Source organism: Mytilus galloprovincialis, chromosome 14, assembly GCF_965363235.1.
Source record: "Mytilus galloprovincialis chromosome 14, xbMytGall1.hap1.1, whole genome shotgun sequence".
Lineage (NCBI taxonomy): Eukaryota > Metazoa > Mollusca > Bivalvia > Mytilida > Mytilidae > Mytilus > Mytilus galloprovincialis.
The window spans coordinates 47,775,082-47,788,354 of record NC_134851.1 but is presented as its reverse complement, the minus strand read 5'-3'; the positions used below and the strand labels follow the sequence as shown (position 1 = coordinate 47,788,354).

The 13,273-nt window shown below is 32.0% G+C and overlaps 2 protein-coding genes and 2 long non-coding RNA genes across 6 annotated transcripts in view; 2 read left to right on the top strand and 2 right to left on the bottom strand.

Moving 5' to 3' along the window:
• Positions 1 to 13,273, top strand: part of LOC143059828 (uncharacterized) — a 196,805-nt gene that overhangs the window by 71,825 nt on the left and 111,707 nt on the right. The gene's annotated exons all lie outside the window — the stretch shown is intronic.
• Positions 1 to 13,273, top strand: part of LOC143059165 (fibroblast growth factor receptor 2-like) — a 66,594-nt gene that overhangs the window by 33,637 nt on the left and 19,684 nt on the right. For all 3 annotated transcript variants that reach the window (XM_076232661.1, XM_076232662.1, XM_076232660.1), the window contains one exon: positions 765 to 900. In XM_076232661.1, the coding sequence (XP_076088776.1) occupies positions 765 to 900 (136 nt within the window). The remainder of the gene's footprint in view (positions 1 to 764; positions 901 to 13,273) is intronic.
• LOC143059166 (uncharacterized) lies at positions 4,410 to 11,807 on the bottom strand. Its single transcript, XR_012973409.1, has 2 exons — positions 11,634 to 11,807; positions 4,410 to 4,836 (listed from the first exon to the last, which is right to left on the bottom strand). It is a non-coding gene; the product is annotated as an uncharacterized LOC143059166 (long non-coding RNA).
• LOC143058594 (uncharacterized) lies at positions 7,111 to 8,576 on the bottom strand. Its single transcript, XR_012973141.1, has 3 exons — positions 8,291 to 8,576; positions 7,752 to 7,844; positions 7,111 to 7,203 (listed from the first exon to the last, which is right to left on the bottom strand). It is a non-coding gene; the product is annotated as an uncharacterized LOC143058594 (long non-coding RNA).

Here is a 13,273-nt window from a genome sequence, read left to right as displayed (position 1 = left end):
CTATGATATGATCTTTCTAATTTAAATGCCAAATTAGAGTTTTGACCCCAATTTTATGGTTCACTGAACATAGAAAATGATAGTGCAAATTTCAGGTTAAAGTTTTTGGCTTCAGGTTAAAGTTTTTGGTCAAGGTAGTTTTTGATGAAGTTGAAGTCCAATCAACTTGAAACTTAGTATACATGTGCCCTATGATATGATCTTTCTAATTTAAATGCCAAATTAGAGTTTTGACCCCAATTTTACGGTTCACTGAACATAGAAAATGATAGTGCAAATTTCAGGTTAAAGTTTTTGGCTTCAGGTTAAAGTTTTTGGTCAAGGTAGTTTTTGATGAAGTTTAAGTCCAATCAACTTGAAACTTAGTATACATGTGCCCTATGATATGATCTTTCTAATTTAAATGCCAAATTAGAGTTTTGACCCCAATTTTACGGTTCACTGAACATAGAAAATGATAGTGCAAATTTCAGGTTAAAGTTTTTGGTCAAGGTAGTTTTTGATAAAGTAGAAGTCCAATCAACTTGAAACTTAGTATACATGTTCCCTTTGATAAGATCATTCTAATTTTAATGCCAAATTAGAGAATTTATTCCAATTTCACAGTCCTTTAAACATAGAAAATGATAGTGTGAGTGGGGCATCCGTGTACTGTGGACACATTCTTGTTTTATAATTTATTGTCTTAGTTCACTTTTTTGAAAATTTTGCTTTTCAATGTTTTATATACTCATCCTCTAATGCTGTTTTATTTGATATTTTAGCAATCCATGGTGAATTTAAGTCACCCAGAAATACTGACAATAAAGAATGTAACAAAAGATAATGCTGGATGGTATGGTTGCTTGATTTCTATTCCACTTGGTAGATATTACCAGACTGCCTGGCTAACAGTTTTAGGTAAAGGCTTAGATAAGAATGAGAAATGTTTGTTTTTCACCAAGAAATAATACGTCTTAGAGCAAAATATTCACATAAAAATGATTTAATCGTTTGGAGAATTTAATTATCAATTTTCGATTACATCATTACAAGGATTTGTATAGTAAGAAGGATTGGAATCTCGCGGTTTATCGTAATCTCTTCCGCGGCGAGACTTCGGTACTCGCCACTATTACTACTACTACTACTCGTCACTAACGATATCGGAACGTGATTTTTTTGTACACATGCATCGAGTTGTGTTCTTATTTTTGTCACGTATCCGTATAGACAACGTATAGACAATGTTGTAATGGTTAAGAACTTTATTCATTCTTTTAAAATGTAATTATTATTGATTTTCACTCAAGTTACAATTGCATGACGAAATTTTAAGCATAATTTAACTGTTTTATTTGATGGAAGGTGTATAACGACAGTTGACAGTGTGTTTGTGTGTTAACTTCTGTAATTTTTTATTTTCAGTCAATTGTCAAAGAAATTTAAAAAAAATCTTTTTCTTGTAAATAATGTCATTATAGCTATACATGCGAATTTGCATCTTCGGAAACCATCAATCTCGGGAAACAGGTGCAAAACAATTTTTGTGGCAAAAAAGAACTGACCACACATTTCAGGACGAATTACTGCATTGCGTTTTATACATATGTCAGTGGCTAGTCATTATCATAAGTTTGGAACAAGTACTGTTGAAGAGGGAGCCCACTGGTAAACCCTATAAAACTGCTTCTGCATGTTACTGTAGCCGGTTTCAATCATTATGAACCTGAGACTACTATAACACTGTGTTATAGTAGTCTCAGCATGAACATATAGGCATAAAAGAAACGTTAGCCAGTGTGTTATAAATTATCAATGCAAGCAAAATTTTTTAATTGTACTAATAACTTTACATCTTTAAATGCACTTTTTTTTCTCATCAGAGCACTTTCATCAATTTGTGCATGAATTAATAGGGCAACTTTATAGTGTCAGCTCTCTGTCATACATGTACGGCCTCTCAATTAGTTAGTCATGAAATTATTCCTGGTTATGTATAATACAGAAATTAACTTGAAAAGAGTGACTTGTCATATATCAAAGAAGACTATCTTTTTCTGATTATACATTGGTACACTTTCATATGAGGTACCACTGGCGCATCTAGAAATTTACATAAATGGGAGCCCACTGACTGCCTAAAAGGGGGGGGGCGCTCCAGTCACGCTTCAGTGATTCCCTAGATTAAGCAACCAATTTTTTTCTGAAAAAGGGGGCCCGGGCCCCCTAAATCTGCCTCTAGGTACGTAACAGCAGTTTACATCAAGTATTTTAACAAAAGCAATACTTTTCTGTCTGTAACTTTCATGCTTTCTAGGTCTAGACTGTAGCGTCTATAGATATTTATCAATAAATGTCTTTGTAAACATAACTAAAATGTTTATTGTCTAACAGAAGATACTTTTTGTACAATTTTGCCTTGTATTGACTTTATAGCGCACAATTACTAATATACATGTACAACACTGACTTTTGTCTATCACGGATAGATTGAATAATTGCTTACCGGTACTTCAACATCATTTGATCTTTGGTAAACTGAACTGTCTCATTCGATTGACAATCATACCACATCTCTTTACTCTTAGGTATTAACTTCAAATTTGGTAAAAAACTATTTTTACAATAAATGACTTTGTTAACATGATAACTATAAATTGGTTATTGTCTAACAGAAGATACTTTTTGTACAATTTTGCCGTGTACATGTATTGACTTTATAGCTCACAGTTACGAATATACATGTAAAACGATTTTTATGCCCCACCTACGATAGTAGAGGGGCATTATGTTTTCTGGTCTGTGCGTCCGTTCGTCCGTCTGTTCGTTCGTCCGTCTGTTCGTTCGTCGGTTCGTCCGTTCGTCCGTCTGTCCCGCTTCAGGTTAAAGTTTTTGGTCAAGGTAGTTTTTGATGAAGTTGAAGTCCAATCGACTTCAAACTTGGTACACATGTTCCCTATGATATGATCTTTCTAATTTTAATGCCAAATTAGAGTTTTGACCCCAATTTTACGGTTCACTGATAGAAAATGATAGTGCAAATTTCAGGTTAAAGTTTTTGGCTTCAGGTTAAAGTTTTTGGTCAAGGTAGTTTTTGATGAAGTTGAAGTCCAATCAACTTGAAACTTAGTATACATGTGCCCTATGATATGATCTTTCTAATTTAAATGCCAAATTAGAGTTTTGACCCCAATTTTACGGTTCACTGAACATAGAAAATGATAGTGCAAATTTCAGGTTAAAGTTTTTGGCTTCAGGTTAAAGTTTTTGGTCAAGGTAGTTTTTGATGAAGTTGAAGTCCAATCAACTTGAAACTTAGTATACATGTGCCCTATGATATGATCTTTCTAATTTAAATGCCAAATTAGAGTTTTGACCCCAATTTTACGGTTCACTGAACATAGAAAATGATAGTGCAAATTTCAGGTTAAAGTTTTTGGTCAAGGTAGTTTTTGATGAAGTTGAAGTCCAATCAACTTGAAACTTAGTATCCATGTGCCCTATGATATGATCTTTCTAATTTAAATGCCAAATTAGAGTTTTGACCCCAATTTTACGGTTCACTGAACATAGAAAATGATAGTGCAAATTTCAGGTTAAAGTTTTTGGCTTCAGGTTAAAGTTTTTGGTCAAGGTAGTTTTTGATGAAGTTGAAGTCCAATCAACTTGAAACTTAGTATACATGTGCCCTATGATATGATCTTTCTAATTTAAATGCCAAATTAGAGTTTTGACCCCAATTTTACGGTTCACTGAACATAGAAAATGATAGTGCAAATTTCAGGTTAAAGTTTTTGGTCAAGGTAGTTTTTGATAAAGTAGAAGTCCAATCAACTTGAAACTTAGTATACATGTTCCCTTTGATAAGATCATTCTAATTTTAATGCCAAATTAGAGAATTTATTCCAATTTCACAGTCCTTTAAACATAGAAAATGATAGTGTGAGTGGGGCATCCGTGTACTGTGGACACATTCTTGTTATAGATTAAATAATAGCTTACATCAACATCATTTGTTTCTTTGGTGAACTGAGCTGTCTCATTCAATTGGCAATCATACCAGATCCCGCATCTCTTTACTGTTATGTCTTAATTTTAAATTTGGTACAAAAACTATTTTTTGTGCATGTATTATGTATGGGCTGTTGGTTTCATGTGATAATATATAACGACCTGCTATGCTGCATGGGTTTTGTTGATGGTGGTTGACATACATTCATTAATTCAATCATTGTACATGTAGACTACTAGTTTTTAAAATCTGCATTTGATATTGGATGGATAGTTGTCTTATTTCAATCATATCCCATGTCTCCTTGCTTATTTTACTACACATACATGTACATCGTCAATATACATAGTACACTCAACACCAAGCAGATTTGAAGTATTAAATAAATCTGGCATGTAATGGAATATAAAAAAAAGATTTTCAATGATTTATTTTTTTTTATGTTAAAATATAGAAATAATACAATTTAACCCAGGTATCACATGATCATCTATCAAGTCACTATCAAAGTTCCCTACACACAAAGCGTAGCTTTCACGTGTTGGTATAAGAGATTGAATGTTAATGATCCCATGAAACATTGTTGGTATATCCTCCATAAATGATATTCAGAGGAACATTCTGGTCAAAAGTGGCATTCAGTTGTGCCGATACACTTGTATTTCTATTTCTATTTGAAGGCATGCCATATACCGGTATATATGTAAGTCCACATGATTAGTGCATGAATGGTCAACTGCTGTTGGCACACGTGACAACTGCTTAGACTTTTTTGGGGACTTGAATCCTTGTGCCTAGACTTTTCTTCTTAGCATTCACCAGTTTGAGAATTTTGGAAAATACTGAAAAAAAAGGTGTAATATAGTTATATGTGGCAATACTAATACAATAGCATATGGCTTAAACAATTCCAATATCAAAAATGTCCTTAACAATAGCAATACTACCTCAAGATCTTTGCTCTAACAATTATATTTGCAAAATAAATGTTAGATTTCTATGGGTTTATGCAAATTTAGGAATAATTTATATTTGTATCAATGTTTCTATTGTTTTAAAATAAAATATTTTGCAATATTGTAGGATCAAAAGATGTCGCAAACAAAAAAAAATCAAAAATAACAATAAAAGGAATTATTATACTTCAGTGTGTTTTTTCTATATAAAAAGTAATGAAAAAATTGTGCTATTTCATTCCACAGAACCATTTGCCAGTCAATAGTTTCAAAGACTATTACACCGGTTAATAGTTTCATAATCATCTTTCCCGTACTTTTCATGCTTATTTTTCATTGGACGATAATGATGTCATTGAGTACTCTGCTTGGTTACGTATGCTTTGCAACGTCAAACTCCCGCTAATATTGTAAACGGTGGAATCTGTTTGTGTTGATTGTAATTTCACTTATAAGAAGCAATTATAAAAAAGAAAAAAAAATCTTCACTGGGAATTTTTTAAAGATCTAAAATATAGTACCTTATTCTTAATATGGGTCCGCTCTCCGTATATAAAAAGTGAATTTGCGTTTGGTGTATTTTAGCTAGAATTTTTTTTAAGCACAGAAAGTTTAACATAAGTATTTCTTGTCTTGATTGAAATTAATGAAATATTTATTAATACAAAACGAATTATAAAAAAAAGTATAGTTCATCATGTGCATATAAAGTTATGTGACATTTTTGTTTTCTTTCAGATGATATATATATACACTTTTAGAAAATTATTTCTTTGGTATATATATATAAAATACTTAATGGCTGTGTTGTTCAGTATAATAAAACACCTAATGACTGGGTGTGCGGGTAATAGCAAGTTTGTTGTCCCTTCGCATACCAACTATTGCTCTCGGCTTTGCCTCGAGCAATAGTTGGTACCTCAGGGACAACAAACTTGCTATTACCCTCACACCCAGTCAATAGGTGTATATAAATGTTAGATATTTTGGATAACAGAATATCCTTTATATATTATATATATAAAACTCTAACTGGACTTGACTGAAGTATAGTTATGAGCAGTTCGGTCTACAAAAGATAAAGCTCCGGTACATTTGTAATGCACAGGTTTAAAAAAATTATGACGTCTTGCTATTTTAATTATTTGCTATGACGCCGTTGCAGGAAAAAATCTTGCAAGGCTATTTTGATTTTTGCTTTGACACCGTTGCAGGAAAACATCTTTCATTGTTTGATTTGAAGTTGTTGCAGGAAAACATTATTTAGCCTAGCAAAATGCCAGATAGAGAAGGGGGTCAATACCCAGACAACATGAGTATGTTGGCCCAACATTGGCACAACGTATATCATTGCATTGGCCCATCGTTGTATTTTAACGTTGGCCCAACGTATAAGTGCAAAGTGGGCCTACGTTGGCCCAACATGATGGCTTCATGTTGGCTCAACGTTGTACGGTTATATGCAATACATATAGCCAACGTTGGCCCATTGTATGAAAAACGAAATCCATGTTGGCACAACGTTGGACCAACGTAGAAATATCTTTTCTTATGTTGGCACTATGTTGGTCCAAGGTAGGTATTTCTCATTTTTATGTTGGCAATATGTTGGTCTATTGTTTCAACCAAATTACAATGGATGCTGCATGAGGAGCTGTATATGATAAATACTCCGGAGCGCATTTGATCTTTTTTTGTATTCCAAACTGCCAAAGTTTAAGGTAGCAATTCTGTATTTTGGTATTACCAATTGTTGTTACTGTCCTTGTTTTTTTCATGAACTTTGCCTCTTTAATTTTATTTATTGTGTGACGCTAAGATATTTCTTTGGCAATGTTTGATGGATCGACCAGATAAACTCTGTGTCATTTGGTGTCTTGTAAAGAGTTGTCTCATTAGCAATCATACCAAATCTTCTGTTTTCATATCAATTTCATTTATTTCTTTAACAGAACAAATGACGTATGGCTTATGGTTAGGCGATCATACAAATAGTTTTTTCGGAGATGTAATTTTAGTTGTATTGGTTCCAGATCCAGAATGAAAATTAAATAATTCAGAAGATGAAACTTTATTTATTTTAAATTTGATATCATTGGTCGTCACCACGAGTAGTGTCCTCCTCAATTTGAACTTCAACAGTGTCATTATTATTTATATATATGTAGTAGGTGGTTTTCTATGCGTTAGGAATAACACCAATGAGAGCTTAAGGTTCTGATTCTTTATTGTACCAGTATATAAATAACAAGTCTGAAATAGCAATACAACATATATAAATAACAAGCTATTTCATATAACATAAATATATATACGTTTACGAATATCACAGGTTATATAATACAGAAATATAATAAATAATACCTTTGACTGTTATTATCTAAATAGCAAGTAAAATGTATTGCAAGTAGAAAATATTCAATGTTTACGTTCAATGAAATTGACATCGGGTGTCACGTGTACTTTTACAACTGTTTAACCTTTGACTATACACTAATCAGAATGTAATATGTAAATTACGTGTATCTGTGTATATGTATTCAATACTGGTTTACCTTACAAACGGTATATAATAAATGTTACATCTACATTTATTAATAATGACTTCATTAAAATATATAATACGTATAATAATTAACTACATAATATCATACAACAATCATAAAGTTGCAAATATAATAATCATAAAGACTAATGATGTCAATATTATCGATTCGTTAAAAGCTCCAAACTAACGGGAGGTAAGTCATGTTTACAATACAATATAAACAATGCTAAACTATAAATAAATATACTCTTACCACTTGTGGAGTGAGTTGTACTGATACGGTTAACGGCACATCATATAAACATCACACAATCATGTGTTCTACATAATTACATTACATGGAGTCCTGAAACCAAAATACGAACATAAATACTCGGACTCTAATTATAAAAATATACAACGTAACAAATATTCTTTACTCGTTCATATTTGTACTTGATAAAAACTATTTACTACAAAACTATTGCTTTATATAAATGGAAACACTTTTATATAAATGGAAACTCTTTTCCGTCTTTCACTTAATAAGCCGTCATTTATAAAATATAGACTATTCATGACAATAATCAAATAGTAATGTACGCAAATTAACAATACAATTCTACCGTGGCAAATAAACCGTAGATTATAAAATCATATACTTCTAGCTTAATAAAATACTATCATGTACATCTCGTGTACTTGTGTTACATACATGCGATATGAGGAGAACGTTACAAAACAAAATAGAAACTTTACTAGAATATCATTTACGTGAAAAATACAAATAATGTTAATAAAGAAGTAACTTACAGTATTCTATAATAATGTTGTCCAAAATATATAAGGTTTACAGGTAAACTATGTGGTCAATATAAGCATATAAATTCAATGGACTGTCATGGCTATCGTCCCGTGGAAATGTACAGGTACAAAACAAAGGAAATTAAACTTGACCGCGAAATATTAACAACCAATCAGATACAATGATTTAAGTAAATCCCTAATGAATATTCATAGAAAATAACGTGAATATTACTATACATAAAAATAGGGTTTGCAAGTAATAATTTAACCAAAATACAATATTCAAAATATGGAATTAAGCTTTTATAATAAATATAGTAATTAAATAGATGATTTTTACAATATATAAAATTATCATAAAAATCACTCTGCTACATATATGTTATTCTTTTTTTCCCTTCTCTGTTTTTTGCCACCTTCTCTGTCAAGGCTTAAGCGCCGCCAATCTTTAGCTGCATCATCTATCTCCTTATCCGAAGACTCTTTACAGCTATGGTTTTTTTTCTAACCGACTCTGTAATAAAGTTATAAGTAAACTTGAATTGCGTATTTGTCTAATGCATGCGTGCGTAATCTCCCTTCTAGATATGTAATATAAATTAATGTATATTCTAAATAGTTTAAACACTATTTAATACTAAATAAAATCTTAAATAACCATTTTATTTTAATTTTGGTTATTTGTCTAATGGTCAGAAATTCATTAGTATTAGACGGATTTGTGGGTATAACAAACCCTTATTACTATTATTTCAGAATTCGGTATCATACTTTATATATTCGTAATATACATGATATATAAAGAATAATTTAGATGTGTATTAATGAACAGTTATATATTTGATATATAAAAGCACTGTTACACATTCGAGTGTGTATATGATCAGGTTTCACAAATATATCGTATCTGTTTGCATGCGATTTAGAAATACAATTAAACTAACAAATTCAAATATATTTTAATGAAGTAGAAATCATTATACCACATTTTTGAAACATTACGGAATAAGGTACATCTTAAGACAATTTTATTCCATTAACTTCAGTAATGATCATACATGTTGTGGTTATAGATTTATATAATATACCATTTGTTTGAAGATGCTAATGTTCAGTGGCAAATATTTCATGATAATTAATAGGATTGAAATGATTTAAAATCTAGAAAATATTTCGCCCGAAACGTATAAACTTCAAGATCAGCATTATAAAATGATAGAAATTAATATATGTTTTGATTTTTAACAACATCCCTCAGATTAAAAAATCATATTGTATTTGTCATTCTGAATCGTATATATATATCAGATTTTAAAGTTACAACTTACGTGTTACTATATATATCTTTCTCTTTGAATCTCAGATGACATGATTTTCTCTTTTTGTTTTCTTCGTATCACTGCTTTCAAAATTCTTACAAATACACAACAGGAAATAATCACAAAAGTGACCATCCCATTACATTCAGATTTCCTATAAACTTAATTACCATAGCAACTATCTTTGAAATTTGTCGAACATATGGTCAACCTTATCAGAATGGGCTTGATTAACAGACTGGCTGTATCAAATATCACTCTGCATATAATTGCTATTATTATGTTTCACAAAGTTTAATGAATAAAGTTATTATAAATAATGATTGCAATAAATTTTAATTTTTAACCAGGCAATCTATGTTTACGATATACAAAAATGTACATTTTTTTTATTACAGTAATGATATTCCAGTATAAATTTTACCTGACTTATATAAAGGGTATAATATATGATCATGCAACGTTGGGCCAGCATTGGCCCAACATAGAGTTGTAAATGTAATTTCAGTTGATAAACACTTTCGGTATAACATTAACTTTTCATAAAGCCTGCTGCAATCAAAATTATCCGCCTCCCAAGAGAAATAAAGCGTAAAATATTATATAATCAATTCTATTAAGAAAATTTCATATCGGCCCTATGTTGCTACTAACATAATGTCAACATTTGCCCGATTATTTATAACCAACATGAGATAATAATATGAATTTACAACAACAGACCAACGTTGGGCCAATGTTGTGCAGCCGACACCAACGTGCGACCAATGTACCGACAATTTGCCAACGTTGGGCCAATGTTGTGCAGCCAACATAAACTTGCGACCAACGGACCGACAATTTGCCAACGTTGGGCCAATGTTGTGCAGCCAACATAAACTTGCGACCAACGGACCGACAATTTGCCAACGTTGGGCCAATGTTGTGCAGCCAACATAAACTTGCGACCAACGGACCGACAATTTGCCAACGTTGGGCCAATGTTGTGAAGCCAACACCAACGGTCGACCAACGGGCCGACCATTTGCCAACGTTGGCCCACTGTTAGTCTGCTGACTGGGTAATAATAACATGCATAATAAAGGGGGGGGGGGCAGTGATTTATAATGAAGACAAAAACAGCACTACCTATACATCATTAAAGGCATTAAATAAGATGAGCTGTGTTGGTGTATTATTTTGATGTCAGTAAAAAATGTACATTCATTTGTACAGTTGTACACAATCGTGACAATGTACTTTCACAATATCATGATGCTGGTTAAAATTGGGCTGAACATTTGGAAAAGATTACCATCCATGCATTGTCCCTTTCCACATCGGCAAAGGCAAATCTATAGAGATTTCTATGGAACATGGCTAGTTAAAATTGATGTAAAACTATTTCAAAACACATGGTTTAACGATTTCACTTCAGTACATTAACAGGAAGGAAGGATCAGATTATTATGACAACTGGATCCCCTCCCAATTTAGGCCTGGTAAATTGCGATTCATCTGAGAACCACATTGATTTTTAAAGACAAAAAAGTATCACAATTCCCTTATTTAGCGGTTTGAGATTTCTTCAATACACTTTATCACCAATGTTTTACGTTTGTAAACATGTTTGAACATTAATCTAGGTCAATTGAAGAACTTTATTCATTTTTCCCAAGCCACCCCCATTTTCGCTCCAGAACGGCATCTTTGTGTTGTAATCAACTCAAAGAAACGTAAAAAAAATAGGAAAACTAATGCATCAATCACTACGAAATTTACTCAATACACGAAGAAATCATATATCTATCAGAAAATATAAATTTTATCACTCATCTCCGGTTTTTGAAAAAGGAGTATAAAAATAGAAAATGATGATAGGACCGCCCAATAGGCGGGATAGGGTGAGGTCACTTCGGTCAATATGCAAATTCATTCTATGGAGCCGTGTATTCTTACTGCGATCGTAAAAGTTATTCATAACACCAGAACCATTTTAAACTTCTTATTTCAAGCATAATATTTGATAAATATAGATTGTAGATACTTACATATCGATGTCTATTTGTTTAGGTGATGCAAATGTCAGCCATTAATCAGAGCTAGTTTAGCATTTTCCAGATGCATCACGGGTAATCTCACAAAATCTCGCGCCGCAGAAGATATTTTACTACAGTCTATGCAAAAGCCCACGAGATTCCAATCCTTCTTACTATACAAATCCTTGATCATTATCAATAAATTTTTTATAGACTGTCATAAAAATAGGAGGTTTGGCATCATGAAAATTGGAAATGTACAGTTTTTTCTTAAAAAATTAATTCTTTTAATGCCGCCACAACTGAAACGTCATATTATTTTACCCCTGTCAGTGTCTCTCTGTATGTCATTCCCATTATGGGTTTACAGTTATTCCACTTAACTCCTCCTACAGTTTGAATTCTAGGAAGTTTTCACTCTGATGTCTGTTTGTAGTCTTTGTACATGTATTGAAGGTGTGCATGTGGTCAGGGTTTTGATTTTGTTTAATATTTGCTCTTAATCATTTTTTGTAGTAGTTACTTGCATAAGGGGAGCTCGCATACAGATAATTGTCCTACAGTTTTATGCTAGGAAGTGTTCACTTAGTTGGTGGTTTTTCCATTTTTTGTGCATGGGGTCAGGATTTTGATTCTTATTTATATTTGCTCTTTTGGGTGATAATATAATTTACCTTTGTCATATTTAAGGTAAAGTGTTAGACAGGTATTTTTAAATAAGACTTTGCATCTGCAGGGGCATCATTTGTGTCTGTCAAAGAAATCCAACATTGACTTTGCTATAAAACAGTTTCAGAGTGAAGTGTGGCCAGGGATTTCACTTAGTCTAGTTTGTATTGTGTAATAATTAAATTTTGTATGTCATACATGTGATTCTTCCGATGGGAGTCGAAATCTCTTGTTTTTCAGACCCTCTTCCATCCCTCCCATTAAAATTTGAAATCTACAACTTTTGAAAATGTCAACATCGAAAAAGTTTCAGTAAACATTTTTGTTTACAGAATTAAAACTGACAGGGTAAAACTCTTGAGAAACTCGAAATTGATATCGGAAAAGTCTGTAAAAACAGAAGGTCACCATTTCTTTTTCTTGTTTTTGTGTCGTAAGGTAAATAGCTTCGAGTAATCAATGAAGGTGTTTATTATTAGACTATATATACAGCAATAACAAATTATTGGCAATTACCTGGTCATCAACTAGCTAGTTTAAGACACACGTCTGGATGATTAAAAGTGAAATACTGACAATGGATTAAGATGTAAAAAAATTCGCAAGGGTTCCACGGAACCCAGTGTCTCGCCTACTTTTGCTGTTAATCGCAGACTCAACAAAAATGAGGAAAAACATCAATAAAAATTTCCCTCTCGATACTGTCTTTTGATTGAAAGAAGCTTCCAAGTTTGGTAAAAAATCCAGGATAGTTTATGAATCTAATAAATGTTTTATAAACTTTAACTGCAGACTGTATGTAATGTTAACTGGAAGAAAAACTAAGTCCATTTATAAGTAAAATACGGAAAAAGTGAATTTTTTTTTACAAAATTTCCTTCTTGATACTATCTTATGATCATAAACAAGCTTCTGTCCAAGTTTGGTACAAATCAAGGACAGTTTATGAAAGTTATTAAAATTTTAAAAACTTTAACCACAGA